The 27,560-nt window shown below is 47.5% G+C and overlaps 1 protein-coding gene and 1 long non-coding RNA gene across 15 annotated transcripts in view; both read right to left on the bottom strand.

Moving 5' to 3' along the window:
- LOC105473862 (ArfGAP with GTPase domain, ankyrin repeat and PH domain 1) overlaps window positions 1-27,560 on the bottom strand; it is a 644,177-nt gene that overhangs the window by 439,534 nt on the left and 177,083 nt on the right. Inside the window, exon 1 of one of the 14 annotated variants that reach the window (XM_071073620.1) lies at window positions 1,232-1,484. The exons of the other annotated variants lie outside the window; for them this stretch is intronic. Within the exon in view, the coding sequence (XP_070929721.1) occupies window positions 1,232-1,352 (121 nt within the window). The 5' untranslated portion in view covers window positions 1,353-1,484. Of the gene's footprint in view, window positions 1-1,231; window positions 1,485-27,560 lie in introns of those variants that run through there. 14 annotated transcript variants of the gene reach the window in all.
- Window positions 18,738-27,552, bottom strand: LOC139357259 (uncharacterized). The gene is made up of 3 exons (XR_011610161.1): window positions 20,450-27,552; window positions 18,973-20,033; window positions 18,738-18,866 (listed from the first exon to the last, which is right to left on the bottom strand). It is a non-coding gene; the product is annotated as an uncharacterized lncRNA (long non-coding RNA).

Raw genomic sequence — 27,560 nt, 5'->3', positions numbered from 1 at the left:
TGGAAGAAAGATGGCACATCCACACAGAGGAGAGGAGCGCTGGAGGAGGCTGTGGCTGCCGCGGCCGGGTCAGTTCTGTGCCGAGGAAGGAAGTGGAGTCCTTAATAAAGAAATCCATTTCAATGCAGCCGGAAAAGAGCCCGCTGCAAACTGGATCAGACATAATCCGCTGATGACTTTCAAATGCAGGACTTAGCAGAACTTCACCAGTACAGTTTCAATGGTATGATTTAATTTCTTATTTGGAAATCCTTGAATCCCTATAATAACTGAAATAAAACATAAACCCTGGGGATACCAGATTGGTTTCAGACTTCCCTGGAAGTTCAGGCTCAAAGATCCTTTTCAGCAGCCTCAAAGATCCACAAACAAGACAGGTTCCCACCCTGACACGTCCCGACAGCATCCCCTGCCCTCCCATTCACCGGGCCCTCTCAGTGCAGGGTGACGAACACCTGGCCACCAACATGCCACCATGCCCACGCCTGCAGGCACATCCACACCATTGCCTACAATTCCAAGGCTCTTTCCCCCGAGCCCTGAGGTGACTCAGAATCTGTCATAACAATGTCAGCATTTGACTGGGTCCTCTCTCTTCTCCTCTAAGGAAATCCCAAAGCAAAAGTCTGCCAGCCCAAGTGGGCTCTAGAGGATTTGCAGGTTTTTAACTTCTTAAGATGATGGTGACTGTTTTTCCTCTCTCTCTTTCTCTCATATATATACATACATATATACATATACGTATATATATGTATATATACACAAAATACACACGAGTATATAATATATACATAATATATGCACATAACTATATTATATATTATAGAGAGTACATAATACATATAGGCATATATTATATATTATAAATATATACTATATAGAGTATATAATACATAATATACACATAATATATATATGTGTATATTATAAATATATACTATGTAGAGTATATTATACATATATAATATATATAATGTATACTATACAAACACACACACCCGAGATTGATTCTCACTCTGTCACCCAGGCTGGAGTGCAGTGGCACAATCTTGGTTCACTGCAACCTCTGCCTCCAGGGTTCAAGGGATTCTCCTATCTCAGTCTCTTGAGTAGCTGGGACCACAGGCACGTGATACCATGCCTGGTTAATTTTTGTATTTTCAATAGAGACAGGGTTTCGCCATGTTCCCCAGGCTGGTCTGGAACTCCTGACTTCAAATGATCCGCCTACCTTGGCTTCCCAAAGTGCTGGGATTACAAGTGTGAGCCACCAAGCCCCACCTCATTTCCATTACAGTTTCTTCGAAAGCATTCCTGAGTGCCTCATAATACTCCTGCTCCAGAATCACCATGTTCCCCAAGAACGTCCTTGTTGTGGGTGTCTAAAGCACTGCTTAAAGGATTCATGTCTGACAGCAGCAAAGCAGAGGGCGTGAGGATTTGAAAGTGAAAACGGCAAGGAAGAAAACTGCCCTTTCCTTTTTAAAATGTGAAAACAGAGGCCCCACCTACAGCCTTGAGGGGCGGAGCACAGTTCTCCCGCGCTGCTGGGATTATTTTCCACATTTCCTTTAGATGAACTGTGTTTCATTAGCTGAGGCTGCTTCAGAATATTTAATGCATAAATAATAACTTGACAATCCTGAAACCCGTGCCCCAATTCCACCTAATTTCCACCTCACTGTTATAAACCAAAGTGATAACAGGTTTTGTTGCAAGCATCTTCCTAGGGCAGGTTTTGGGTCCAGTGCAGTATGGCCTTCTGGCCCCAGCTTGTTAACCTACAGGCTGAGTACAAGCTTGTTCACAGATGCAGGGACGACGTTCACCCCAAGCTCCAGAAACAGGCCATTCCCCCAACACCGAGGTCCCCAGAAGAACCAGCCTCAGGTTGCCTCCAAAATACATTTTGCGGCCTTCTTGGCACTTCTGGCAAAGCCCCACACCTCACAAGTTCCTTGTTTCACAGTCTCACTTCCATCTTTAATTCCCGAACCTGGACTTGGTAGAGAGTGCAGACACCCGCACTGCGATGGCAGAGAGTGCAGACACCCCCACTGAGAATGCTGGTTCTCCTGGAGCCCGGACTGCTGACGCGGTCAGTGGAGAAGGAATGGCCTGCCCATCCTGTGGGTAAAGCACTGCGGCTCTCAAAACCAAAACTGCTTTCGAGTTTGCATCTCCGAGTGACGTTAACCACTTTGGGCATGCAATGCAATTTGGATGTGGTCCTTTACTTTTTGGAGGGCATTTCATGACTCTAAGAAGTAAACTTCAGCCACAAAATGCTGCGGGGGTTTTACAAAGAGGGAGGGAGTATCCAGGATCCCATTTAACCCCTGAGGAGTCACAGAACTCCAGGGGAAAAAAGTACAATTCAACTTCGGGTATATAGTGAGCTCCAATGTTATGAAAAGTCAGCCCCAGTTTCCCCTGCTAAAGGGACCAAGCCCCTGATCACCACCATCCAAAACCTTCTTAGCCTTCCTACAAATACATCAGGCTCTCTGGACCAAGATAATCCAACCAAAGACACTGCCTGCATCTACAGGAGGTCTCCCCAGGCCCTGGGGCCCCGTCCCCTGACCCAGCTCATCCACTGTAGTTCCCATGCCTCGCAGTAACACCTGACTCCCCCCACCAAAGGAGGGGAAAACCTGGAGGGGAAGGGAGAGGGCATGGGGCCCAGTGGGGACATCCTGCCCAATCAGTTCTTTCCTTCCCACCTTCCAGTCCCTCCTGTGCGAGCCTGGGGTGGGGGAATGGGGGGTGGCGTGTCTGATGCCAGTGCTGGTCCAGGCCCCCATCTCCTGCCTGCACCACCGACCAGCCACAGGGACGGGGCTCCCCTGTGCTCCCCTCCTCTCTAATCTCCAGACACCTGCCTTCAGGAGCTTGCTAAAAACCCACCCCAGGGTTTTCACACGCTGACTACATGTTCAATTTATTGTTGAGCCTCTGAGTAACTGAGCTTCTATCTAAAGTGGGAAGAGCAATAAAAATTTAAAAATTGTGATAGGTGTGATGAACAATTATGCAACCATCAAGCTGCTACAATAACAAGAACCTGAGAAAATGACTGTAGGAACACACTGAGCGCCACCACCAGAACGCCAGCTGTCACACTAGGGAGACATGGCCTCCTGCCAGGGGTTCCTGGCACCCCTAAGAAGCGGTAGAACATTGTCACCTTAGACCAAAGCCAGAATCCTACATTTCATACAAGACGTAGAATTTTGAACAGATCTCGAGAATGTTTTAAAACATGTTAACACCTAAAATGAAACCGCCGAGTCCTTGAGAGTAAAAATGTTGAAATAGGGGTATTTTATGAAAAGGTACGAGTCAGAAACTGCAAGAGAAAACAAAATTCGTAGGTTAAATTCACAGCCTTTTTTTTTTTTTTTCCTGAGATGTAATAGTAGACAGCTATTTGTCTTACTGCAGTTTGGGTGGACATATATATTATTTATTAAAACGGGTCCCCAACCGTGGGGACATGGACTGGTACTCACCCATGGCCTGTTGGGAACAGGGCCACACAGCTGGAGGTGAGCAGCGTGTGAGTGAGCAAAGCGAAGCTTCATCTATATTTACAGCCACTCCCCATCGCTCCCATTACCTCCCGTGCCCTGCCTCCTGTCATATCAGTGGCGGCATTAGAGTCTCATAGGAGTGCGAGCTCCACTGTGAACCGCACCTGTGTGGGATCTAGGATGCGTGCTCTTTATGAGAATCTAATGCCTGATGATCTGAGGTGGAACAGGTTCATCCCAAACCATCCCGCCTTCCCCGACCCCTGGGTCCCTGGAAAAACTGTCTTCCACAAAACCAGTCACTGGTGCCAAAAAAAAAAAACGATGGAGACCACTGTATTAAAAGATAATTTCGACTCTGCAGCTTAGATGCTGGTAGCATGCAAGAGCCACCGTATTTGCTGAAGTTCAGACAAAGTTGAGGGACATGAGAACATTTTCCCGGGTTAAAATAAAGAACGTAGGAGAGAAGATATTTACAATTCATATGTGGAGTTTCTGTCAGTCCTGGGCTGGATATAATTGGGCCTGACAGTTTTCATTTCAGAAAGAATTATTAATTCAGTCAGTCATATTGTTTAATTCATGGTGAAATTAATGTTTATAATAAGGGATGGCTCAATAATAGACACAAACAAATTCAGAAGATTACTACAGAGAGAGCAATCAGAATTAACTCGCTCCTTACTGGTGCTGAATTTTGGCCATAACAGCAGACTAAGAAATTGGTTGGGGGAGGGTCCTTGGGGCAAGGTGAAGGGAGCACAGTCTGTGAAGCCAAGGGTCACCCCTCCCAGGCAGAGGGGTGACAGGCACAGAGAGTCCACTGGCATGTCACTCACACAGAAGCATTGCTTCATCAGGGATTGCAGGGGGAAGTGGGAGCAGTGACTAATGTGGCTAAACTACTTCTAACAACCTCACATGAAGACGAACTACATGTACATCCAACACAGCTCACAAGCAAACCAGCACCTCCCCATCCCGATGCGGCAATGCTCGTTCAAATCCACGCTCTGCATGGAACACCTGGGCAGCTTTTCTGCGAGTCACTTAGCCTCTTGGGGCCTCAATCTCTTCATCTGTGAAATGGGAGGGCCGCATCTGGTTCTTCCAGCTTTCACCTCCCAGAATCTACTCTTAGTAAGAACACCCTTTCCGTGCAGATCTAAAGCGGGTTGGTGCCTGGGGCTGTCCCAGCTTCTCTTAGGTTAACGGGCTGGCACTGACCAAAGAGGAAGGTTCAGCTAAAATCACCCCTGACTTAACGTTGATAAAACCAAATCGAACCAAACAAAAGTTAGGATATTTATTTTTATTTTTTTTTTTTTTGAGATAGAGTCTCCAGGCTCTGTCGCCAGGCTGGAGTGCAGTGATGCCATCTAGGTCCACTACAACCTCTGACTCCCTGGTTCAAGCGATTCTCCAGCCTCAGCCTCCTGAGCAGCTAGGATGACAGGCATGCGGCCACCACACCCAGCTGATTTCTGTAGTTTTAGTAGAGATGGGGTTTCACCGTGTTGGCCGGGATGGTCTCGTATAAGGTGGGGACGAGGCTCATTCTGAGAGGCGGCAGGGATAACTTTTCCCCCACAAATAAGTCTGCAGCACATGCATGGGGAACGGGCAGCGATTTCATGGTGCCACTACTAATTCTGTGGTTGTGTTACATGATTAAAACAAATCCTGCCCATCAGGTTGTAATGCCCGGCAAACCTAATCAGCCTCCTGGGAGAAGGTCTGTGGAGCCAGCTGACCCACACAGACCCTCTCTCCTCCCTGTGGGCTTGTTCTGTGCCTCGAATCCAAGATGCCACGATCCAGGCTGGAAACTGTGGAAGCTGGGGCACCCGACCTGCCCTTGACACTGAAATGTCCACCGTGCACCCTGGGACCTCACACGACTCTTAAGTTTCCCCATCACTGATGCTCAGGGTAAGGGTCATAAATCATGGTTAAAAAATTGGTAAACAGGCCAGGGGTTGTGGCTCACGCCTGTAATCCCAGCACTTTGGGAGGCCAAGGCAGGTGGATCACCCCGAGGTCAGGAGTTCAAGAACAGCCTGACCAACATGAAGAAACCCTGTCTCTACTAAAAGTACAAAAATCAGCTGGGCATGAGGGTGCATACCTGTAATCCCAGCTACTTTGGAGGCTGAGGCAGGAGAATCGGGAGGCACAGGTTGCAGTGAGCTGAGATCATGCCTCTGCACTCCAGCCTGGGCAACAGAGTGAAACTCCGTCTCAAAAAAAAAAAAAGGTAAACAAAACAATTATGCAGGTTCCCTCTGGGCAATACCCATCCTGGTGTCACTCTGTTGACAACCCCATGCAGGCATCTCCTTGGCCCTCCTCTGTTCTCAGCACAGACCTTCCACGGGTGCACTGAAGGGAATCAAACTTGAAGACTACGTCACAGAAGTGGTGGTTATTCAGCATCTCCCATGACCATGCTGTCTGGTGTCCAGAAGAGAAGCCTTCACCTCCTTGTGAAGGACAGTGACCCCTCTCAGCTCCCTGGGCTTGGAGCTCAAATGTTCCTGTAAATACGCACGGTTTCTTTGTGCCCCTGCTGACTTACCTCTTACCTCTTTCACCCAGCAAAGTGCCCCCACTGTGCCCGGCCCTCCGCCTGACCAGCTCAGATGTGGAAGAGACACTGCTCTGCCAATATGTATGCTCAGAGGCAGACCTTGGCCCCACCAAATACTGTGTCTGGAACAAAAGCTGTCTGTTCTCGAAAAAAAGTTCCATGACAGATCAAGTGTAATATACTGAGCACAAAAACTGGGCTACAGATTGTCTGTAATCTGAGCCCCTGAGCTCCCCTCACGGACCCTCAGCCCCTAGGCCCAGCACCTCAGAGAAGCCGCTGACTGACATGCACCCCACCAGCATCAAACCACACTTCACCCTGCTGCCCCCATGCCCTCCCCCCTTGCCTTCCTGGGCCATCCTTTTCTGACTCGGCCTCAGTGCCTAGCCAATGGGCTCCCCTCGCTGACCCTCAGCCCGTGTTCACCGTGTCACTGACTGATTGAGACAGCATATAAACACCTGTGGAGGAAGCTGTCTTCAAGAATATCCAATTGATCTTACAACAGCAGCTATCTCTGAGGGACGGGGGCTAGGGGATTGCCTTTTTCTCTTCACCAGTTTCAATCCTGTTGTAAGTCTGTACGATGAGCATCTGGTATTTCTGTAAGATACGGTAATAAAGGTGCTCTCACGGAGAGAGGTAGTTCCTTTCTACACCTCTAAGGGCTATTAGGGCGTGAGCTGATTCATCCGCATCCACGTAACCCTGAAGCCTGCAAAGATCAGCCTCGATGCTTAAAACCCCGGCAAGCATCGTTAAGGAGGAAACATGAGGCAAAGGTCCTTGTTATTTCCCAGCTTCTCATTCTTCACATTATGAATGTCAAAGATTCTTACCTGGTTTCGAGGGTATACAGTCTATTTGATAGTAAAATAGCAGACACAAGATTTTTAAAATACTTACATTCCCCAACTATGAAGCCCCGCCAGCACCTCCCACCCACCCACGTGCAGGTGAAACTGCAAAGAAGCTGGAGCCCCCCAGGCATCCTGATGCTTACACGTCTCTTCATTTGATATCCAAGTCTGAGATGCGTGTGCTTCCTAATCATCCATAACTCCCCAGGAGAGGAGGAGAACACCCTACATATACAAGGTGAGCTATGCAGTGACAGCAGGACTTGCCCCGAAAGGTGTCCAGGAGATGCCTGAGCAAGACGAGGAGGAGCAAGTGTCCTTGGGAAGGTAGCAGCTTCTTGATTTTTTCTTTTTTTCTCCCTGAGGCAGAGTCTCACTTTGTCACCCAGGCTGGAGTGCAGTGGCGCAGTCTCGGCTCACTGCAACCTCCACCTCCCTTTAAAGCAATTCTCCTGCCTCAGCCTCTCAGTAGCTGGGATTACAGGGGCCCGCCACCAGGCACAGCTAATTTTTTGTATTTTTAGTAGAGATGGGGTTTCACCATGTTGGCCAGGCTGGTCTTGAACTCCTGACCTCAGGTGATCCACCCACCTCAGACTCCCAAAGTGCTGGGATTACAGGTGTGAGCCACCACGTCCGGCCAGCTTCCTGATCTTATTTCTTATGCTTTACATCACTAGACTTCAAGATAAACGGATAGTTAACTATGCAGCTTCCAGAATCACACGGTAGTCTCTGTTACTTTTTACAAAATGTTCCTGGTATGCTTTGCAACATTAGGAGACACTGAAACTGCCATGTTTTTCCAATGGGAATGTCATTAACTCCCAAGTAAATCCTGGGGACCAACTCACAGGACCCACACTTAAGCCAGGGGAAATCAAGTTTATTTCTGATTTTTTCAATGGGAATAGAAACTAATTCAAATCCATTCTCAGTTAACTCTTACCTAATTTCTACACCCTCCTATGGAAATAGCAAGCACTACTACGTCTAATGTTTTGAGGGGTTTTTTGGGGATGAGGTCTCACTATGTTGCCCAGGCTGCACTTGAATTCCGAGCTCAAGCGATCCTCCCGCCGCAGCTTGCTGAGTAGCTAGGACTACAGCCATGAGCCACCACGCCTGGCTTCATGCTCTTTTAATGAGGGCTTTCCGCAATGCCTTCGCGTGACTGTGGTGGGCACCAGCCCGCCCCTCTGTTCAGGGGTAAAGCCTTCAGTACCTGGCTGCCGCGAGCGCAGGTGGCTGGTCACTCCAGTCCGAGTCCCCACGCCAGAGACTGCACTTGGGCTGAGAAGTCAGTGGTGTGGCTCAAGGATATGACGCCCGGAGGACAGAACACGTCCAATCACAGACTGGTAACAGGCATAAAGGCCCAGCCCCCTTGCCTAATGAGGGACAGCTTGGAGCGCTACCCCAGCTACTAAGCCCACAGTGCTACCACCTTCAGGGCCCCTGAACCCTTTGTGGAGACTGAACTGCAGCCCCAAAGCCCCCTCCTCCAGGCCTGCCAGCTGAGCGAATCCTTAGGTGGGAGCTCGAGAGGCGCTGCAGCACGTGCTCTCCTTCCAGAGGCTCCTTCCCGAGGAGCCGCCCTCTGCCTGGTCTTCCCCAGCGGTGACTGTCGCGGCCCACACCAGGAAGGCCCCTAGGCCAGTGAGTGGAATCTGACACTCTATAGTCCACACTGGTCTGCAGGCCACACTCCCTCTCCCATGGACGGTACCTGCCAACTCGACTGACACCACCGCCCACAGCAGCGGGTCCTGCTCACTGCCTCCCTCCCTCCCTCCCTCGCTATCTCCGGAGCCAGGCAGTACCACACCAAGGGAGATACGCACGCCAAGCATGCCCTGACTCTGCCTTCGAGAAGCAGCAGAGCAGGCGACCAGCAAGTCCACCGCAAGACCTGTGACTGCGGGCTGTAATGAACGCCACAGAGGACACACGAGGTGGCGGGAAAGGATATGCAGGGGAGGCTGGTGGGGTGCATGTCAGTCAGCGGCTTCTCTGAGGTGCTGGGACTAGGGGCTGAGGGTCAGCGACGGGAGCTGGCCTCCGCATGGCCGTCTCCAGCAGTGAAGGCACCGCTGGCAGGCACTGAGGCCGAGTCAGAAAAGGACGGCCCAGGAAGGCAAGAGGGAGGGCACAGGGGCAGCAGGGCCAAGTGTGGTTTGATGCTGGTGCTGGAGGGCAGAGTTTGGGTTTCATTCTAACGGCAGTGGAAGTCACCTGGTGGCTTTTGGGAGTTGGAAGGCAACATGAGTCACATTTTCCAGCTGGTGCCCCTCCTGCTCTCTAAGCCAGATTAGGCTTGATGTGCGCCTGGCAGTGCAGGCACAAAGGAGAAAGTGGACAGCCCAGTGCTGGAGAAGGCAAGGTACCCACTGGCACCCTGGGGAAGATGGAAGGCAGGGGCCATGTTCTGCTACGGGGATGAGGCCAGAGGAGCAGGTGCGAGGCAGCGGGCATATCTACATGGGTGTCACCACCTAGACTGATGAGACCTGGCCAGGCAGGGGCATCTGCCAGGGAGCCCCCAACTTTGGCTTATGGATACATAACACATGTACAAAAGCTTCCTAGATGGATATTCAAAGTCAAACTCAATATGCGCACTTGGGGTCTGAATTGATTTGGTTTACTTCGTTTACATCCTCTTGAGAAAACTTTATGGTCTTTGTTAACTGGCCGTGTCTTACCACTAGTAACTAGATAACCAGCAACTAGACAATGTGCTATCGTGATGCTGCTGACTTCGCTGTAACATTTCACAATATGCTGCATGTTTGTTTCTACTGGGAACTCCGATTCTGCATTCCTGCCTTGCCTCTAAGTTCCCTCTCCTGGATGTCACTGGCCATTGTCCCCAAGCTCATCCCTATCCAGTACTTTCTCCTAGTGGGTGAACAGGGCGTGGGCAGGAGCACAGGGGTCAACATGACAGAGGCCACACTCAGGACAGGGAAGGAAGGGAAGGCAGGCACGGTCCCCAGAGCAAGAGGCCCCTCGGTTCCCCAGCTTGGAGCCTTCTGCAGATGTGCACGAGCCCAAAGCAATATGACTTGTCCTGAGTCTCCTGCCGGTGTCCACTGTCCAGCACTTGTCAACATGGGGCCTGGCAGTGGTCACATCCACAAATGACCATGGCTGTCCAAACGTTTTAGAACCAGTGTTGCTGTGTGGAGGGAGAGGGACTGACAGTCAGTCACAGAATCCTCAGTGCCCCAAATAAATGTTGGCACATCTTAAATGAGTATCTTTAGAGTCTTCAGCAGATTGTAAAGATGTGTTAAATCTACTTTTGCTTCTTGCGATGGAGACGTTTAACAATTCCTGCCTCCAAAAGTAAGGCTCTGGCAACCATTGGCCGTTACAAAGGTGTGCCTTTCTAACTTGCCACCAACAGGGTGGCGCCCACTGCCAGAGAGGGGCCTTTCCCTGGATATGACAGTCCTGGGGCCGGGTGCAGAGACCTACGTGCATGTGCTTGATTGATGGTGGGGAAAAAGGCACCAGCATCCAGCAGCCCAGAACCTCCCAGGGCTGGGGTCTCTCAGAAGGGACCAAGGCCTCAGAATCGCCTGGGGCAGACTCCTCACCGGCCCTGCCTCAGCCTAGGGAGCAGAGTCTGGAGGAGGGGGTAGAATCTTGTCTACAACCCCCACCCCGGCACTCTAGGCACACTAATCTGAGTGTTCGAAGATATAGGCTCACAGCCTAATTGGAGAAAACCGGGTGGTGAGCAACTTCCAAGAAGGCTCCTGGCGTATCTAAAATAGCAGCCACGAATCCCTGCCAAACCCTCAGGCCAGATCCGAAGTATTTATATGGCTGGATTTAGAACTCTGAAAATAAAACCATTGATTTTGACTTCTCGAAACCAATACTATGACTAGACTGGAGAAAAAATAAATACATCAAGAAGAAACACAATGATTTTACCCAAAGATACTGTAAATGCAACAAAAAGTCAGTGCGGCTGCCCCAAGCAGACAGTAGCCGGAAGTCTAGTAGCCGGAAGTCCATACCTCTTCCCAAAGAGCTCCTTCAAATACATTCAGGGCCAGGAGCACTGGCTGCCCGGCCCGTCAGAGCTCCTCAAGCAGACACGGTGCTGGAGCTCTCAGCTTTAGCAATATCCATCCTGCCTCGGACTCTGGGTCTGATGTGGCTGCTTAGGTGTCTGAGCTGGCCAGCCTCCTCTACCGGAAGCTAGGAAAAAACCACGCTTTCCCCCTTGGTTATCACTTTTATTTTAAACTAGAAGCTGTGTCTCAATGTTTCAAATGCACAATATCAAGTGCTCCAATGTAAGCCCTGCCTCTGAAACAAAATTTAACCTGAAAACCCAGGCTCCCTCCTGTACCTGCCCCCGCACCCAGGGGCACGGCCTCCCCAGCCCCAGGAATCCGCCCCACCTGCTGCTTTCACCTTTAAAGGGTGGGGTGCAGAGGGAGGGTCAGAGTCCCTTTTAGCTCAACATTCCAGGGTTGTTTAAGACTGTGTACTGAAGTTCTCTGAGTGATAAAAGTGAAGCCACTGGATTGGCTCCAAGCATGAGGTAGGAAGTGAGATCCCTCAGTACCTCAGGTAGGGGTAGAGGGGAACCTGGGGAACTAGCACCTGGGGAGAACAGACTGTCAATACTGCATGAAAACCCACAAGGAGAGACACCCAGGGGCTTAGAACTCCCAGTCACCATTGCATTTGCTATGATATCACTTTCATCAAATGCATGCGACAATGCGATCCATTTACCATCCAAAAAAATTAGACCAGGGAAATAAACAAAAGCAGTATTAAAAAAAAATACCATAAATGACACTATAGGTTCTGAAGTGCTCCATGCACACAGAAACTCCTGGAAGGAGGTGTAGGACACCACCCTAGACACTTTCCTGGCAGCAGCCTCAGCCCTGCTGGCCGAGTCTCTGCAGGCACGAGCTGGCACATCACACAAGTGTGCACATACATACATGCCGGACAGTTTACCAACAGCACAGCTCTATGACTGTCCCAAAAAGTAGAACTCTCAACTGAGTGGGAATGTTTCAGATACTTCATTACACAGATTTGAGGTTAGGGGTGGTCCCTATGGTGACCTGCCAATTTGGGGTCCATCAGAAATTATTTGCCTGAAACAAGGAAAACGAGCGGAGCTGAGAAACAGACTTAAGACTTTCAGAATTCCCCACCACACAGTACCATCTTTCTCTGGCTTACAAATGCACTATTATTTTCCTGGACAAGCTATTCTGCCTGCCTCTCTGTAGTCAAAATTGTTATGTTCTATGGTTTAACGCACTACTTTCTGCTCACTAACCCGGTATTGTGCAGGAGACCCTACGGGCCGATGAACAGCAGCAGGCCCAGCATGGTGAGCTGTGCAGTGACCTGTGGACACAGCAACCTCACTCTCTCCATTGCTCTTGCTCTAGCTCCCAAGTGCCCTGAACCATCTTAGTGCTAGCGAATGAAGAGTGTCCAGGGCACAGGCAGGGCCAGGGCCATCTACTGAAGGCAGCACAAGGGCCAGCAAAGCACAGAAGCCCTGAAGCTCCTAACTCATGGGATAGCCTTGGGCTTATTTCTTCACTGCTCTATAACTATGTATATGTAGATGTCTCCTACAGATAATCAATCAATCTTACAGATCTACGGGACAATAATCGACCGCACAGGGTTGTTGCTGGAATCGCTGCACAAATGCATGCCAAGTGCTTCCAACAGTACCCAGCTTGGCGAACGTCACACGGGTGTGGCTGCTGCTGCTGCTGCTGCTGCAACTGCGTTACTGTGGCACAGCAACAAACCCCGTCTAAACACAGGCACAGGTGGTTCTGGCCCTCAAATAGCACTAGCAGGTGAATTAGGGGACAGGATGAGGGGACCCAGGCCTAGCCCTGCCATTGATTCCCCTGCTCCTCCGAGATGTCACCAAAACATGCCAATGCTCATTTCCTCCAATACAAAATGAATAAACAATGACTCTTCTTTCAGCAGCGGTGACTCCCTTGTCTAGTCTAAACGGGTACACACGTGGTCATGACGAAAATCTCAACAAAAGGAAAAAATTCCAATTCCCACTTCCCACCCACCTAAAACTGGAGATGTAGGATTCAACAGATTCTAGCAGGGCCTGCAGTTTCATGTGGCGGGATCTGGCTTTTTCTGAAAGCAGCTTACGTCTGCAGGGCATACTAAGCACCCCGAGAGAGGCAGAAAGTTTCAGAAGTCTGTCTGAAGTGGCGGGGGGGGGGGGGGGGGCTGGAAATGTGAGAGGTGAGTGAGTGGAGGGGACCCTCATGACCTTCCAGAGAGAATGAAAAAAACAATGTCGGGAAAGCAAAAGTGGAGAATGCAGATTCCTTCCTGCACACACCTGCTCCCCAAACAGACATCACGGACCCCCAACACCAACAAGCAAAAGGAGTGGTCACACACCGAAAATACTGACACCTCTATCCACTACAGCCCAGCAAGAGCAGACAGGAGGTTCAAGATCTGAGGGCAAGGCTGGGCATGGTGGCTCAACGCCTGTAATCCCAGTACTCTGGGACACCGAGGCAGGCAGATCACTTGATCAAGGTCAGGAGTTTGAGACCAGACTGGCCAACACGGTGAAACCCCGTCTCTACTGAAAATACAAAAATTAGCTGGGCATGGTGGTGCATCCCAGCTACTCTGGAGGCTGAGGCTGGAGAATAGCTTGAACCCAGGAGGTGGAGGTTGCAGTGAGCTGAGATTGCACCACTGCACTCCAGCCTGGGTGACAGAGTGAGACTCCACCTCAATAAATAAATAAATAAATAAATAAATAGTCAGAGGGCAGAGATTAAGAAAATCCAAAAAAAAAAAAAAAAAAAGAAAAAGAAAAAGAAAAATCCAGGAACACATCCTTCTACCAGAGAGCGCTGATTCCTCGGTAATGTGTACTTTGCCCTCACTTAAGTTATCTGACCTTCCTCATCACAGCTAATGTCTTAAATAAATCTCTAGCCACATCCTGCGAAGGAAAATAAGTCTGATCTGAATGAAGGTGGTGTTCAGGCGTTCCTACATCCCTGTGTATTTTGGAAATGGACAAAATGAAAACTTATCAGGTCATGTAAACCGTCTTTCAAAAGCTGGTCCTCATGGAATACGTTTTTATCTGCATGTTTATCAAACTAAACTGATATACCTCCAATGTATCTGTTTGGAAACTCACCTAAAATGAACTTTAAACTGGTATCTACGATGAAGGGCTATTACAATTTACACATATCAGACTGTCACCCCCAAAGGTCAACTACAAATGAAATCTGGACTCAAAGGTCTGCAGAGGGATGACATTCTGACACATGAAAGGTTTGGGTTAGCACTCGCCACCTAGGAACATTAAAACTGAAATCATTACACCTGATGGAACTGGAGAACTTAATCTCCTTCCAAGGGATCAATATCTACCTTAGACTTCAAAGAAATGTGAAATGTCGCCAACATCTCCTGCAGTGTGGAAAATTAACTGCCTGAAGAATGGGAATCTGTTTGATAGCAAATGCCCAGATTCTTCTGTTGAGAATAATGTTTACTTTTAGAGCTAGGGTGCATCCCTTCACTGGACATACGAGGAAACTGAGGCCAAGTGAGACTGTTATCAGTTCCCGCCCACCTGATCTGCAATCTGCATGTCAAGTGAGCAGACATGTAATACATTCCAGCAGGGTTCATCAGGACTGAGTGGAGAGTGAGCAGAAAGAGAGTGAGCAAGATGATTATTCAAAAAGCCTTCCTAGGCCAAGCCCAGGGGCTCAGACCTGTAATCCCAACATTTGGGAGGCAGAGGCAGGAGGTTCACTTAAGCTCAAGGCTCTGAGACCAGCCTGGGCAGCACAGTAAGACCTCATGTCTACAAAAAAAAAAAAATTATTTTAATTACCTGGGCATGATGGCATGTGTCTGTAGCCTCAGCTACTTGGGTGGCTGAGGTGGGAAGATTGCTTAAGCCCATGGCTGTCGTGAGCCATGATCATGCTACTGCGCTCCAGCCTGGGCTTCAGAGCGAGACCCTGTCTCAAAAAAAAATATACACACACACACATATATACATACATATATGCATACATGCACATATGTGTATATATGTATATGCAGATACATGTGCATACATATATAGGTGTGTATATATGTGTATACGTATACATACACCTACATAGGTGTGTATCTATATATGTATATATATACATATAAGCAAACTGAAAGTGAATCCTAGGTCTTGCTCCTTCACCAGGCCACGATGGGCTGGGTCTCATGATTGCCTTAAGAAAGGCTGTCTCCCAGTGTGGCGATTCCTCAAGGATCTAGAACTAGAAATACCATTTGACCCAGCAATCCCATTACTGGGTATATACCCAAAGGATTATAAATCATGCTACTATAAAGACACATGCACATGTATGTTTATTGCGGCACTATTCACAATAGCAAAGACTTGGAACCAACCCAAATGTCCATCAGTGACAGACTGGATTAAGAAAATGTGGCACATATACACCATGGAATACTATGCAGCCATAAAAAACGATGCGTTTGGCTGGGCGTGGTGGCTCTCGCCTGTAATCCCAGCACTTTGGGAGGCTGAGGCGGGCAGATCACATGAGGTCAGCAGTTCAAGACCAGCCTGGCCAACACGGTGAAACCCCATCTCTACTAAAAATACAAAATTAGCTGGGCATGGTGGTGCCTGTCTGTAGTCCCAGCTACCCAGGAGGCTGAGGCAGGAGAATCATCGGAATCCAGGAGACAGAGGTTGCAGTGAGCCAAGATTGCGCCACTGCACTCCAGCCTGGATGACAGAGTGAGACTCCATCTCAAAAAAAAAAAAAGAAAGAAAAGAAAAAAAAAGAAAGAAAAAGGATGAGTTCATGTCCTTTGCAGGGACATGGATGACACTGGAAACCATCATTCTCAGCAAAACTTTCACAAGGACAGAAAACCAAACATCACATGCTCTCACTCACAGGTCAGAGTTGAACAATGAGAACACATGGACACCGGGCGGGTAACATCACACACCAGGGCCTGTCGGCGGGGGCAGGGGGTTGGGGGTGGTGGGAATAGCATTAGGAGAAATACCTAATATAAATGACGAGTTGATGGGTGTAGTAGCAAGCCAACATGGCACATGTATACCTACATAACAAACTTGCATGTTGTGCACATGTACCCTAGAACTTAAAGTATAATTTAAAAAAAAAGAAAGAAAGAAAAAAAAAGAAAGGCCATCTCCTTGAAGGGGAGCGAGCTGGACTCCTGACCTTAGCAGACACCTTTCAATCCAGAGCTTCTTTGTCTTTCTAACAAGTTATTCCTAAATTTTACAAACTTACATGTAACACATTTAAATATTAAAATAACTAAACTTATTTTAAAATCTATAAATTTTATTGTATAATTTATAAATATTAAATATAATACGTATTAAGTATGTACAATATTTATAAATTATACAAACATAGATGGCATTATATCAAATATGAGGGAGGCAAGTACATTTTTAATAAAACAATGGTATCTAAAATAGTTAATTCTTTCCAAGGGGTCAGTATTTTTTACCAATTCTGTCTTTTTTGTTGTTGTTTTTTGAAATGGAGTCTCACTCTGTTGCCCAGGCTGGAGTGCAGTGGTGCGATCTCAGCTCACTGCAATCTCTGCCTCCTGAGTTCAGGCGGTTCTCCCACCTCAGCCCCCCGAGTAGCTGGGATTACAGGCATCCGCCACCATGCCTGGCTAATTTTTTTAATATTTTTACTAGAGATGGGGTTTCACCATGTTGGCCAGGCTGGTCTCGAACTCCTGACCTCAAGTGATCTGCCTACCTTGGCCTCCCAAAGTGCTGGGATTACAGGAGTTGAGCCACCGCGCCAGTCCCCAGTTCTGTCTTAAAGAAAATAATTTACTTTGGGTTTTCCAGGAGAATAAGATTTCCCATAAACACAGAACCATGGCAGGGTAGCCGCACTTCCTTCCAGAACATTCCCTGTGTTGGAGGGGGTGGGATGAGTCCATCAACAAAAAGGACTGTAAACTACAGCAGCTGGCAACAAGCCGGAACACGAACTCCACGCTCGTGCTGCCTGAAAACACACACACACATGCACATGCGCACACTCCCACATATCGAGTTCACTCACCAACGCCCAGCAGGTAAAATGCCATTGCCAGTCCTCGCTTTTCCGGTGAGAAAACTAAGGCACAGACAGGTTAAATAACTTGCTAAAGGTCACACATCTAGTAACCGGCAAATTCAGGGTTCTGGGCCAGGCATGGTGGCTCAGGCCTATAATCCCAGCACTTTGGGAGGCCAACGTGGGCGGATCATTTGAGGTCACGAGTTCGAGACCAGTCTGGCCAACATGGCGAAACCCCATCTCTACTAAAAATTTTTTAAAAATTAACCAGGCATAGTGGCACACACCTGTAATCCCAGCTACTTGAGAGGCTGAGGCAGGAGAATCGCTTGAACCTGGGAGGCAGAGGTTGCAGTGAGCCGAGATTGCACCACTGCACTCCAGCCTGGACAACAGAGTGTGACTCCATCTCAAACAAAACAAAACAAAACCCCCACCAAACAGGTTCCTGGCTCCAGACGCCTCATTCTTAGCCACCAAGCTAGTTCAGAGTGAAAATGAAATATGCCCATCTTGAAAGGAGGAGTCCACAATGTATATATAGTTATTTCTACATTAAAACAAACAAAAGGGCTGATACTGTTTTATAACACAGTATAAAATATGCAAACTGAGGCCAGGCACGGTGGCTCATGCCTGTAATCTCAGCACTTTGGGAGGCTGAGGCGGGTGGATCACGAGGTCAGGAGTTCGAGACCAGCCTGGCCAACATGGTGAAACCCCGTCTCTACTAAAAATATAAAAAAAAATTTAGCCGGGCGTGGTGGCGGATGCCTGTAGTCCCAGCTATTTGGGAGGCTGAGGCAGAGCACTGCTTGAACCCGGGAGGCGGAAGCTGCAGTGAGCCAAGATTGCACCACTGCACTCCAGCCTGTGCGACAGAGCAAGACTCCATCTCAAAAAAAAAAAACTACAAGCAAACTAAATTAGACCCTTTAGAGTACTTAAGGTATACACACGTGGAAAACAATAAATTTCGCCAATACTGTAATTTCCAACCTACTGCTCTATTAACAATCCACTTTTAAAAGTCAATTAACACAGAGTCTAAGAGCACATCATTCAGTAAGTGCTGGTCAATGCTAACGGTACAGATGAAAATTAAAACTGTATTATATTTTTAGGTGCATACTGTATTCCACATTTATTCTTGTCTTGTGAACTTGAACTGTTAGTCTCAAGAATGAGTGAACAAAGCCTTTACACTTTCACAGGTCTTTGAAAAAACGATGGCTCTGCATGTGTCTGGCTGTCCACGTGTGGGCTGTGTTGGGAGAAGGGAGCAGACAAGATGGTTCACTAGCTGGAGGAAAGGTGACAGGACAGTCACCCCTCTCCCGCTCTAGCACGGCACCAGGTTTGCAGTCACCTGCTCCTCCGCTCTAGTGCATGCTTCCTCCGTGGGAGGCGCGTAAGAAGGATCAGTGTCAAAAGGGCTGAAATTTTCAGAGGCCAGCAAACTGCCCAGCTGAGAGGAAGTAGGAAAAACACAGCTGGCTGCATCCTGAGCTGCAGCTGTGAGCACAGTCATCGTATCTGGGTTCACAGTCCCAGTGTCGGCTCAGGTGTTCAGAGGGGGAAGCTGACCCAGGAAGTGTGGAGTGGGACTCTGAGCTGAACCTGTGGGAGCCCGCAGCCACTCTCTTCCCACCAGGCCAGGCGATTCTTCTGGTGAGGCCTGAAGATGAGGATGTGCCTAAGGACAGCATTCCCAACAAGGAGAGGCTCAGGCAGGAGACCCACGCCAGGATGCTCCGGGCAGGTACAGCCCCAGCTGCACACACCTACGCAGGTACACTCACCATGTCAGCACCAGCCAAAATGGATGTCACTTGCTCCCGGCCAAGAACAAGACACCAGGAGAAGCCAGCCTTCTGCTCTCGGTGCCTCCCCCCATGGCATCAAGGGGATGCCTGGGACCCCTTCCCCAGGCCCACAGAGAGCCACAGAACAGAGACGGGGGGATCACACATCAAGTCACCTGAGATGGGTCCAAATGGTCACGAGCGTGCTTCCCAAGTCACAGCTTCCAGAGGGGGCTGCAGGGCCCCTGACCCCTCTGGACACCAGCATTCACACTCAAACCCCTGCCCCACCCCACCCCCACCAGGGCTCAGGCCCAACACTTCTCCTGCAGCCAAATCAAAGACCAAATCCTGGCCAAACATCCTTGAATTCTTAATATTTTAGCTCATTTCCACGGCCAAAGTAGATTTTATCAATCTTCTATGAATATATATTTAATCACCGCTCTTCAGTTGCAGGGCATGGGTAGCCACAAGGAAGGCCAGCCATGGGGCCAGCTCCCTGTGCTCTGATCTCTGGCATATAAAGCTAAAGTTCCTCTCACTAGTTACCTGCTGGCACAACCATTATCTAAGTTTGTAACATTATCTTCAACGGTTAAGCCATGGTGCTTTTGATCCAAAGTAGTCGTACGTTACTTACAAATGACAGTCAAAATGTCAGCGTCAGTATAACACAGATCCACGTAACACCATTCGCATCATATTAGAAACCTAAATATCTGAAAATACCGAATTCACCGAATGACCTTTATTACACTCCAGTGAACAAACCTCATCGATATATTGTGTCAATGCTTTCTTACTCTGAAGATGGAAAGTCACACCCAACAACGAATATCCATCCTTATTCTCTAAAATCTCAAGAACACAGATTACTCTGCTTTCCAGGCAATGCTCTCTGGTGCCAGCTCTCCGGAAGAAGGCACAGCAGGGATTATGAAAGGTGACGCTGGGACGCAGCACTCAGACTGGCTCTCCAACATAAACACATATTTGGCTTGTACCAGGAATGAGACGAATCCATATGCTGCCAAGTAATCGTTACTCCTCCAGTTCTACGAATAAGAGGAGTGGGAAGGGGATTAAGCCAAAGGAAAAAAAGAGCTTTATTCTTCCCGTTTATAATTTTAAGGTAACAATGGTCAATAATTTTAAAGGAAGTAGTTAAATTGAAGATCATGAGAAAACACAGGGGAAAACAGTGAAAGCAAAATACAAGGTTGGCTTATACTTGTAGCTTCGGGATATTAAAAATCCACCTGAGCAAATGTGTATCTCATAGTAACTATAAATACAAACATAGCCACATATGCAATGTTTCTATTTTTAGGTCTTTTGCAAAACCCGTATTACAGCTAAATCAACTAAAACAAAGATATGGTGCTGGGCTGTACAGTGACACATTTGTTTACTGGCATAAGGTAGGCAGGGCTCAGAGACGTAGATAGCTAGGCAGAACCACCTTACTAACCGAAGTATTGTTGTGAAGACTAAATCCACTCCACTGAATCAAGACACTGCTTTCTCCATATGGCAATTTAAATGTGTTCCAACAACCAAGAGAAAAGCGTTCATTCTTTCTTGCCACCATCACTGTATTATCCACACACCTGAAATCAGTTTTTGAGCCAAGACTGTGCATAGGGAGAATCCGATTAAGATCATGCCCAGCCACCACTCGCCATCTGGATGCCCGAAGGCAAATGGCATCAGTATTGAGAGGGGCTTCATGGCCAAACACAAGCCCAGGCAGCACTACTGTGGGGCTGGCAGGCGGGAAAAGGAGAGTGGGAAGCAGGGACCTTCCACCCAGCACTTTGCAGCTGACAGGCAGAACTCTTACTACGTCTCAGGTGAGCCGGCAGAATATACCAGGATTTCAAGGTGGGGGCGGGAGGCAGGCAGGCAGGAGGACAGTCCAAAGAAACTTCAGACAATTATCTTCCTTTAAATCTGGGAGAAAAGTAACCGCTGAGAGAAGACCAGGTGAAAAATCAAATCCTAGATTCTGAAAGGACTCTAGACCTTGAAAACTAGGATGGGACTTGAAGACCACCAATTCTACCCGTGACCACACACACAGCCCCCATCCTAACAGTCCCTCACCAGCCCGAGTCTGGGTGCCTCCAGTGATAGGAGAAGCCAGCTTCTTCCACATCGGAACAGCTCTGCTTGTGAGAAATGACTTCCTAATTCGGAGCCCAAATCCTTTTGCCTTTAAGTTTCCTTAAGCAGCACTAGACACTGTGTCCTTTCCATGTCTGTTTCTCTAATACTAGGAACAAAGCCTCCATGCTCCAGTCTCCTCTTCCAAATGACACATCCACAGTGTCTTCAATGAACTTGGCTTCCCGAGTGTTCATGAACCAGATCAGGAGAGCAGAGTAGGCATCTATGAACAAATCCAAAAGAGAACAGACTCTCAGAAGGTTGGGATTCTAGTCTGGCAACTGAAATAGCCAGAAGAGTGAGATATCCAAGTATCTTGGAGCTGTCAACGAGCTGCACTGGCACCAGAGGAGCAAGACCAGTGCCACGCAGGCCCATCAGCGCCATAAGTGACTGTGCCGGCTCCTGAGGCAGCAGCACTTACGGCACAGGAAAGCAAGTCACCAACACACATCCTCAAGGCCAAAACCCTGCTTTGCATATTTCACAGAACAACTGGTTTTGCTTTTTTTTTTTTTTCCCCCCCCCCTGTAAAGAGCTAATGGGGGCAGAAAGGCAGAAACTAGATAAATATTCTTCCCTCATCTCCACCAACAGAAGTGGTATCTGAGTGATTCTGACCCTGTGTAGGAGTCAGAGAGGGCGGGGCCCGTGTCAGAAAGGCTGGCGGCATTGTTCACCGAGTCAGTCTCAAGTGCCTGACGGTCAGCAGACCAGCTCAAAGAAGCCCTTGCAATGACAGGCACAGAGAGCAAAGGAACACAAGATTCCCTCTGACAGTCGTTTCAAACCAATGAACATCCACTCAAACGATGCCCCAAAAGGCCGTACAGAGAGAAAAGGAGCGTTCCTGCATGCTGACCAAAACACCCGGCACATGACGTCACGTGACATCTTGGACCTAACGATCACACCAGAAACAGATTCAAAATATTTTCACCATTCCCAACAAAGGACAGTATAGGAAAGCAACCATCATTTTCCCTTCCACTCCCACCGACCAAAATGCACCTCATAAAAATTATCTTCATTTGTTAGACAAGGAGCTGCCGAAACAATCCCTTCACAAGCCTCTCACTGGTACACCCTGGTACTGAATGAGAGGAGAGGACTCCCATCTTCTGACCCAGGGAAGCGTGCTGCCTGGTAAGCTTTCTGAGTCTTTAGAGCTGTTAGTGATGTCACAATTAAAAATCAACCAGGAAAATGAACACAATAAAAGATTATAAGAAAACAAAGGGCCAAGACCCATTGTTGAATTAAAACTAGCTAAAAGAAATTAAAGGAGCAGCTACATTCATGTCTTAATAGGAGAAGAGAGAACTAGCAAAGGTGAGTGCATGTATCAACAATGGGAAACACAGTAGGATTGCCATCCATAAGGAAAAATCAACACCACAGCGGATTCTAATTTGGGCTGAACAAAACCTAAACCAAAACGATCATGGGCAGATGGTACTTCTTTCTAAATAACGAAGAGACAATAATCTCCCCCCTTTCTGCTAATCCATTGACCTTAATACCAATTCTGTTCTTAATCACCTGGCAACATGAGTGCAGCTGTGCGCACTTCAGCTCATCACGAGACTACCCTCAATAACTAAAACTTTTTTGTCGTTATTTCACTCACTGTGACATCATTTTAAGTTAATATAATTGTTTCGAATCATTACAGGAAAATAAATTGACAATAGCCTAAAGGAGAATTCCTATCAGAAACAAAAACCATATACCAAAAATAGTTTTCAAAAACAAAAACACCAAAGCTCACTGTAGAAAGAGTAACATCCTGTTTTATGTTTAGTGTTAGCATTAGTCATAAAGATCTGGGGAACACGAATAAATTCTTAGCAATTAACTACAGAAATCCCAAACACCTTGCTGGTGGAGTCGTCTCTACCTGGTAAACTCCTACAGATCCTACAAGATCCAGTTCGTTTACCCCTATGTGAGGCCTTCATTAACTCCTTTCCATTAACTCAAGGACATTCAATTCACTCCCTCTTCTAGTTCTCTCATTAGTTCCTCCCACAAACATTTACTAAAATCTACGTGTCAAGCACGGTGTCTATAACTCTGCAGTACACAGAGGAATGATCATGCTTCATGCCCAGGAAGGACTCACTAGTTAGAAGTGGCAGGCATGTATGCGATGTTATTATTACACAGTGCGACTAGTGCTCTAATGGAGATATGCTGTGCAGAGAAATAGTCATATCTTCCCTCAAGTACCCCGTGAGGCTGTGATTCATTCAATCGTTTCCATCTCCTCCAGTGTGCTACTGACCTGTGAAGACAGGAACTGTGCTCTAGTTAGCCCCAGCTCCCACTGCCTAGTGAACGCAGAACACACCATAGAAACGCAATATATGTTTGTTAACGCATTAGAGACAATAAGATTACTTAAAAAAACAAAACTACTGGTGCTTTATAATTGGGTCTTACAGCTCCAAACAAAAGGTATTTGTTAACTGTATAACCCAATAATTTGCTGCAATGTGCGTGTTAACACTGGAGGACCTCTGGAGCAGATGTACTTTTTGAACATTCCCCTGGTGGCAGGATATTCCACCCCAAGTCATCAAAGAGAAAGATGTTAACAGGTGACCTATGCTGAAACTTGGGCTCCAATCTAAGGAAATAAACACAGCAGGACACAGACCCCGGGTGGCTTAGAAGGTTCCCTGGCTGACCTTCAGCACAGCTCTTCCATGTACCCCAAGTACAACTGCTCTGTCTCCAGGAGAATAATTTTAGCCCTAAACAAAAATAATGAGGAGTTTCCCAAATTGCTATCTGGAGTCATTTACAAAAAGCAAGCAAACTCTAGGAATATTCAATTGTAACAACAAAAGACTGTAGCTAATCAATTCTAATAACAAAAAACTGTGATCAGTTCAAAATGTTTCAAATGAGAAACACTGAATTACATAGTTTCCTTACAAGTGTCCTTTTCAGGAACAAATCAAATTTAAAAATCAAAATTTATCAAATTGTTTCATTTAATTGCTGTGTCCTCACATTCTCCACTGAAGGTTGTTTGTTTAAAATGATTAAAAAAACAAAAACAAAAACAGGGTGCGGTGGCTCATGCCTGTAATCCCAGCACTTTGGGAGACTGAGGGGGTGGATCAAGAAGTCAAGAGATGGAGATCATCCTGGCCAACATGGTGAAACCACCTCTCTACCAAAAATACAAAAACTATCTGGGCATGGTGGCGGGCGCCTGTAGTCCCAGCTACTCGGGAGGCTGAGGCAGGAGAATCGCTTGAACCTGGGAGGGGGAGGTTGCAGTGAGCCGAGATTGGGTCACTGCACTCCAGCCTGGCAACAGGGTGAGACTCCGTCAAAAAAAAAAAAAAAAAAAAAAAAAAAAAAAAAAGGTCTATCACCCTACAGTAATTGAGTGATATAAATCAAGGGAATCAGAAATTAAAGAACAAAGCCAGTCATAAAATGTGCTGTCAAAAATTAGTTGTAAATTACTAATTTTAAAAGCTAACCTCAGTAAGAGTATCAATGAATCACTTTATTACTGTAATCAATCCTCCCAGACAGCTAGAGAACACCCTAAAGACACTGAATGCTCTGGATGGGCATAGTCAGTGTGGACTTCACTCCCAGCGCAGCTGGTTCCAGGGCCGGCCCGGAGAGCATCCACTGGGATGCAGAGCATGCGCTGCAAGGGGACACCCTACAGTGTCATTAATCATTTATTATTTGATCTTTCCTTGCATTAAATTATACTTGAGTCAACGGACTCTGCCTCAATACATGTGTATCAGGTAACACGAAACTGCCCTCGATGTGACACAGGGTCTTTCTGGAATGTCTGCTGGCTGGCTGCCATCAGCTGCAAGCCTTACATAGAGGGAGCAGCCCTGAACTCAGGGAGGCAACTGTTCTGCATTAGGGGGAAGAACTGGGAAGAGCCTAAATAGACAAGTTCCAACAAGGATCAGAGAGTACAAGAGAATCATCCTACAAAAGGTAGGTGTTCCAATCCTTTCATCCTTAACGCCTTGAGTTCAGAATACAGGCAAACCAAAGGCACACATATGTAGGAGCCCGTGTGTGCTTTAAAATAAGACTCCAGCCATCTTGCTTCCCTGTGCTAATGGAAATACCTTGCCTAAGCATTTAACGCTGGGAAGCCAAATAGACTATTTAATGCAATAATTACTTAGTCTTTAGTTTCCTGTAGCCAATTCAAAAATTTACTTAGCTGTTTTAAAGAAGATGGAAAGATTCTAACAGAAGGAAAACCTGCACAAGCTGATGTCATTTTTAATTTCCTTTATATTTTCAAGGACTCTAAATTTTAAACATTATGGCCAAGATGCAGAGAAAGCCAGTGGTGCTTCTCATGATGCTTATCATGTTGCAGATCTACGACAGTTTAGCTGTCAATCTAAAATCCAAAAAGGTCTGAGAATGGAAGGAACTTCTTTTCATAAATGGTTGGCAAATTATTTTGGTGGCAAAACCAGACTCTAACCTAACTGGCATGAGGCTATTTTTAATCACTATTTATTTCACTGAGTGTGGATATCTCTGGCTTTGCTGCAAAATACTAGTATGTTATTACAGGGCGCCACCCGACCTCACAGGCAGTGTTCTACAACACACACCATTTTACCTTCCTCAGATCCAAAATTTCCGAGTTCTACAAACTCACCTGTCCCCAGTGGTTTGGGGACTTGCATCCTATGGACATTTACAGGGAAACCAAGCTTGGGCTCTATTGCATCTGACTCTTACCTTAGAGACTCTCATCTAAATTCAAAACCTTATACAGCACCTAAATTCTGAATAATTTATGTCACAGGAAGCAAACATGTAAAGACTGGAGAAGTGTAATAAAATGAGAGGTTGTGATACCTGTGGGGACTACAACTTTTACCTGTAATAGACACTGGTATCACCAAAATCCTAAGAATATTGATATTTCAGACATTTTAGCCAAAGGCAAAGAATTTATCCAGGTGAAACATGTAGCTTTTTTGAGTACGTGATTACTTAGAACTTCAGAAAAAAGTGAGGCCCTAGAGTTCTGACCATATGTGCTGTAATGTAGTTCATTAAATTTCCATTTTTCTATACAACTCACAATGCTACTAATATTATGTCTCAGACCAAAGTAATTCCACCCAGAGAAGGACTGACCACAAAGAACAAACTGAGCATTACTATAAACATTCCAACACACGTCACCCCCTTACTACTCCAAATCTACTATCAATCCATTTGACCAGAGAGGAACTACCCAAACCCCAAATGCTTTTAACTTGTATCAAGAGGGACCACAACGAAACGCATCCTCTCTAAATCATGTCTGTGCCTTTCTCTTTCTCGCTCTGATACAAACTCGTCTGGAACCAATGCAGCTAATTACTGTTTTCTTCAAAGTCCACAGAACAAAGATGCAAGCCTGCTATTAGAGAACTGGGACCTTCAGGTCTTAACTTCCTCTGAACGCCAATGATGACAGGAGCAACTTCGTGCAAACCAATTCTTTTAACAAAATAACACGCATCACTTTCTAATATTTTAAGAGAATACACGAAGGGAAGTTTCTGGAGGCTCTGACCCCCAAATGCTACCTACCAAAAGGTTAACTGATTCCTGCAGTGGAATACCATACCTGGCTGGAGATCCCTCCCTGCAAAGTCCCTGTCAGAGGACACAAGGGAACAGACACCTGAGGTTTCAGAACAGGCTGCAGGGCTGCAGTTTTCCTGCCCCTTTGCTAGCCTACATTACGAGGAAACAGATCCGGTCCCAGACTCGCTCTCCACATTAAGATGTCACCTGGCAGGAAAGCTGCGGAGAGAGGCCTCCGTCCCGCCCTGCGCCTCACCACTGTAGTGAAGTGTCCTCACAGCCAGCTCAATACCGAGGGCCACGGAGTCATCTGAGGCCCCACCACAGCATTCACAGATGGTAGCACCAACAGGGAGACGACTGCAGGCAGGGAGGGGCGCCAGGATAAATGCCGGCTTTTCCCACCCAGGCAGCGGCACCTGTGCGGCGGCGACCGGCGAGCCTCGGCTCCCTGGGGCGGCCTCACAGGTGTCACGGGCAGCCAGTTCAGGGCCCGCTCCCGCAGAAGGCCCAGCCAGAACTCGAGGGAGGTCGGCGCCGCCTGGCAAGGCGACCTGTCCCGGGTCAAGCTCTCCTTGATGAAGGTGGTGGACCCCGAGGGAAACTGGCACGCACAGCCAGGCGCAGGGGCAGCCAGAAAACGCAGGACCGCTGCGCCCTGCTGGGGAAAACCGCAGTACCCGAGTTCACTTCTCTCCAGGCCACGTGCCGGCTACCGACCCGGGAGGGCGGGTTCCATGGCCACTGTGGAGCCAGCAAGTCCCCACCACGCCCCTTCCCGTCCCGGGACCCCCGGCCACGCTGCCCAC

Source organism: Macaca nemestrina, chromosome 11 (assembly GCF_043159975.1).
Source record: "Macaca nemestrina isolate mMacNem1 chromosome 11, mMacNem.hap1, whole genome shotgun sequence".
Classification (NCBI taxonomy): domain Eukaryota; kingdom Metazoa; phylum Chordata; class Mammalia; order Primates; family Cercopithecidae; genus Macaca; species Macaca nemestrina.
Note: the sequence above shows the minus strand (reverse complement) of the source record. Positions and strands in the feature narration are given on the sequence as shown.